This window comes from Ictalurus furcatus, chromosome 17, assembly GCF_023375685.1.
Source record: "Ictalurus furcatus strain D&B chromosome 17, Billie_1.0, whole genome shotgun sequence".
Taxonomy (NCBI): Eukaryota; Metazoa; Chordata; class Actinopteri; order Siluriformes; family Ictaluridae; genus Ictalurus; species Ictalurus furcatus.
Genome location: NC_071271.1, coordinates 11,867,776 through 11,872,727, shown reverse-complemented (window position 1 = coordinate 11,872,727; position 4,952 = coordinate 11,867,776). Strand labels below are relative to the sequence as shown.

General features: G+C 40.6%; 1 protein-coding gene across 1 annotated transcript; it reads left to right on the top strand.

The window, feature by feature from the left end:
- Positions 1–280: 280 nt before the first annotated feature.
- Positions 281–4,952, top strand: aipl1 (aryl hydrocarbon receptor interacting protein-like 1). Its single transcript, XM_053647041.1, has 6 exons — positions 281–503; positions 1,430–1,609; positions 2,418–2,606; positions 2,960–3,136; positions 3,290–3,431; positions 3,597–4,952. The coding sequence occupies exons 1-6, from the start codon at positions 408–410 to the stop codon at positions 4,379–4,381; spliced, it is 1,569 nt and encodes a 522-aa protein (XP_053503016.1). The 5' UTR covers positions 281–407; the 3' UTR covers positions 4,382–4,952.

The following is a 4,952-nucleotide window of genomic DNA, read 5'->3' as shown; positions in this document are numbered from 1 at the left end:
CTAATCAGTAAAGCCCATCTAAGTAATCTTATAAAATTGTAAAAGTAGAAGATGGCTTGTTTGGACCGCTGTTCAGTGGGAGCTCTGTGAGCACACTCTCCAGCTGTCAGCCACATGTGTACACCGAGGGCACTGAGTCCATGGGTCTCTGCCCTCTCCTGTTAGCATAGACAACCGTGGAGCCTGAGACAGAGGGACAAACACTCGTCTGTCTCCCAGCATATTCCAGACATTTCTGGTGAGACATGATTACGGGTGAAAAGTGCTGAGAAAAGCCTTTCTGTGGATGGCAGGTGGAGCTGTCAGGCCTAATCCTGTTATCCCTGTCCTTTAATCCACAGGGAACACTTCAGACTTTAATACTCACCTATACAGTGCAAACCTACTTGTCTCTACATATATACAATATGGTGGACAGTCTGCTGCTTGGTGTGGAGGGAATCAAAAAAACTATCTTGTATGGAGGAACTAGTGAAATTCCCAAATTCATCACAGGATCCAAGGTACAGTAGGACTTGTTTGTGTATATAGCTAGCTCTATAATTCCATGACGTTGTCTATAACTTATTGCTTTCATTTCAGATTTGTCGCACATATTTACCAGCTGGTAAATATATCTGCATAGTAACCAAGAACCAAGAAGCACGTTTGCATAATGTAATCCAAGCATCAAATAGCTTTATTTGTAACACAATTGATTACTATTCTTTATCAAGTTATGTAAATAAGGAAAGGAAATAAAAAATGCTTGGAATGGAAGGAATGTTCTTGTCCTCAGCAAAACTATTATTAATAAGACTGATTGTAAAATGGAGAGCAGGATGATGGCACAGTGGGAAGCGTTGCTGACTCACAGCTCAAGGCTATTATCTGTGTGGGTTTCCTTCAGATTCCTCCTCCTTCCACCTCCCAGAAACATGCCGGTAGCTGGATTGGCTATACTAAACTGCCCACAGGTGTACGTTGCCCTGAAATGAACTGGTGTCTCACACAGGGTATTTTTCCACCTCATGTCTAGTGTTCACTGGATAGGCTCTGGATCTTTGACTTTGACCCAAATAAAGTTAAAGCCACCAGATCAATGAATGATCTGTAAAAAGTTCATTTAATAGTGATGTCTTTTTTGCATAACGAACACCACCTAGACCACAGGTGGCACATGATTGCAGAGTTTGGAAATTTCCCTTATTGAAAATGCTTAATTCAACTCACAAGCTAATAATCAAGACCTTTGATGCTTTGATTATGTATATTAGAGCTGGGTAAACACTAACCTCTTCAGTGCTGTAGCCCTTCAATTACCAAACTACTATGCCAACCAGACATTTTGATACACATAAGATATCTGATTTGCTGACTATGCATGCAATGCTTATCTGAATTTGGAGGCTATTTGTGTCCTCTCATCTTCATCCTCTGTGGCCCACAGGTGACTTTCCATTTCCGAACCATGCTGTGCAATGACGATCGTACAGTGCTGGATGACAGTAAGAAGGTCGGGATGCCCATGGAGGTGGTGATCGGGAACATGTTCAGACTGGACGTATGGGAGGCTCTGCTCAAGTCCATGCGCATAGGAGAAGTTGCAGAGTTCTGGTGTGACATAATCGTGAGTACCAGCGTTTAGTTCTCTCAGTCAACTCAAATGTACTCAAACAACCCGATTGATGTAAGACTTGTGCAAATGAACATCACTATGTAAATATCGCCATGCAAAATGCCAACCACAGTGAAAGTGAAAGCACAAAATGAGCTTTGTAAAAAGTTAACTAAAAATTACTAGAAAAAAAAAAACACAACCGCTGATAGAATATTTAATAGCCAGTAATGCTATACAATTTAATATCATGCTCACTGCCAGCAAAAGTGACATTGTCATGCTGTTTGTTTACAAACTTTTTGTGTATAGCATTCTACGGTTTTCATGGTGCTGAGTTCTGTATATTAACTTCAATTCAGTTAAGGCTAAATGCAAATGCTGTTGTGCAGTGTTAGTGCAGGTCCTGTGAGATCTATAGCACGCAGTTGATATTTTGGTCAGTAAGCATTATGATGGGATGCAGGCCCAAATAACCCCCATAAGCTCTGTTCATTAGCAGTGTAAGAGAAACAGAAGCCTAGTGTCTACAGCTCAAGTACCTAAAGAAGGATTAAGCTGAATGTATCTACCCGATGTAGTTATTATGTACTGCTGACAAAACTGAGCCCTACAACATGACTCACATTACCTCTCCTTACAGCAGTGAGCTTTGCTTGATATAGCTTTAAAAAAAAAAGGGACAACACCTTTATTTAATTTCAGTTTTAGAATATCCTAGCAATAGGCAGTATACGAATATCTCAATCTGCTTTTCAAAAGTCAAGAGCCATCTTTGTGTATGTATTTATTGTTCTCTGGTTTGTTTGATGTTTAACAGCACACTGGTCTGTACCCCATGGTGGCAAAAAGTCTTCGGCGCATTGCAGAGGGAAAAGATCCAGTGGACTGGCACATCCACACCTGTGGCATGGCTAACATGTTTGCGTTTCACACCCTGGGTTATGACGATCTGGATGAGCTCCAGAAAGAACCACAGCCTCTCATCTTTGTGCTTGAACTGCTAAAGGTCATTCTCATTTCTCTCACTTCTCTTTCACATCTGTAAAGAAATTATTTCATGTACAAAGAGATACTAAATATTAAGCAAGCACATATTGTTCTAGTCAGGGTATTTTCATAAACCGATTGTGTAAGAGATTTCTGTTTGGCAATTTATTACAAATCTGAAAATGTAAGAGGGATTTATAAAATACTTCTCTAGAATGGCCACTAGGTTGAGCTCTGGATTTATTTTCAGTTTAAGGTTCTCTAGAGTACATTTTTTATGGTTCTCCCTATAACAATATAGACACTATATCATTATTACACTATATACATTATTTAATGTGGTTTTGTTATTTTGTGTGTTGTGTTGTTCAGGTTCAGCAGCCGAGTGAGTATCACAGGGAGTCGTGGGCGATGAGCGATGAGGAGAGACTGAAGGCTGTTCCTGTGCTCCATGGCCAAGGGAACAAACTGTACAAACAGGGTCGCTTTGAGGAGGCCACAAACAAGTACAAGGAGGCAATCCTTTGCATCAAGAATGTTCAGTCAAAGGTGAGTGAGCCAAGACTTGACTATGGATGACTGATGACTAGTTGGGGGATAAAAGTGAATGGAAAATTAATTGATATCTGAATGCCTGATACAGTATATGTGTGTGTGTGTGTGTGTGTGTGTGTGTGTGTGTGTGTGTGTGTATTCTTTTAGGAGAAGGCCTGGGAGGTCCCCTGGCTAAAGCTTGAGAAGATGGCCAACACTCTCACACTCAACTACTGCCAGTGTCTGCTGCGCATGCAGGAGTATTACGAGGTCATTGAACACACTAGTGACATCATAAATCAGCATCCTGGTGAGTGTAGAATATAGACTTCATAACTTTGGTTTGAACTTATTCCAGGTTGGTGTAAACAATGGAGTTACTGTGTAATCATGTAGAATAACAGTGATACACCAAAGCAAGTCATTTTGAGAATTGTATGTGAAGCACTACTATACATTGGTTTGTGTTGCATAGGGGTGATGAAAGCTTTTTACTTGCGGGGAAAAGCACACATGGAGGTGTGGAATGAGGCCGAGGCCAGGGCTGACTTTCAGAGGGTGCTGGATCTAGATCCAAGTATGAAAAAGTCAGTGAAGAAAGAGCTAACTGTTCTCAACATGCGTATGGAGGAGAAGAGAGAGGAGGACAGACAAAAATACAAAGGCATGTTCACAGCCACAGCAACAGGGCAAACAATTCCAGGGCAAACACAGGAACAGAGGAATACAGACCAAGAAACAGCAGAACAATCAACTACTGAACAAGAACCTTCCAAGCAAGTGGCCCTGGAGCAAGCACCTACAGAACAAGAAACGGCATTGAAGGAAACTGCAGATAAAGACAATCGGGAGCAGGAAACTGTGATGCGAGAAACTCCAGAGGCAAACAATCCAGATGAGAAAACACTAGAGCAAGAAACTCTAGAGAAGGAAACTCTAGAGCAGGAAACTCCAGAGAAGAAAACATTAGAGCAAGAAACTCTAGAGAAGGAAACTCTAGAGCAGGAAACTCCAGAGAAGAAAACATTAGAGCAAGAAACTCTAGAGAAGGAAACTCTAGAGCAAGAGATTTCAGAGAATAAAACTCCAATGTTAGCAACTTCAGAGCAGAACATTCTAGAGAAAGAAACTCCAGAGAAGGAAACTATAGAGCAAGAAACTCCAGAGCAAGTTACTCCTGAAAAGGGAACTGCAAGACAAGAAAATGCACCAGATTTAACCGCAACTGTTGAAGAAGCAACACCAGAACACTACAAATAATGACTCCTGTCAGTGATGAAGACGCGTAATGAAACAGACTGACAGCCGTTTGCTCAATGTGATCCCTGTTATTGGAATTTATTTATTAGGGCATGAAATGGGCATATTGCTTACTTTCAGGGGTGCTTAAAATCTGATATTTGATATAATACTATGGCATAATATTTATTAGATGAATGATTTTCCATCAGGGTAATTTTGGGTAAACCATCAACCATATAATGCCAGTAGATCTGTGCTATTGACATGCATTTCAAGCAGCATGCTGCAATAAAACACATTTAGCAGACTCATTGCCTTGAAAGAGTGGTCATTCGCTACAATGATGTTTCAGTTGCTTTTTTATGGTGTTGACTACCTGGCTTTTAATGATCATTTTGCTAAATGAAGAAAAACAAATCATATTGTCAGTATAGCTCACACACGCACTCGCCATGGTATCTCAAAGTCAAAGTCAACTTTATTGTCATTCTTTCTCATCACAGACGTGTTGAGTGTTGAGTGAGATACAAAATGGGCACTATGCTACATTTAACATGAAACAGCAGAAGATAACACTGCAAATACTCAG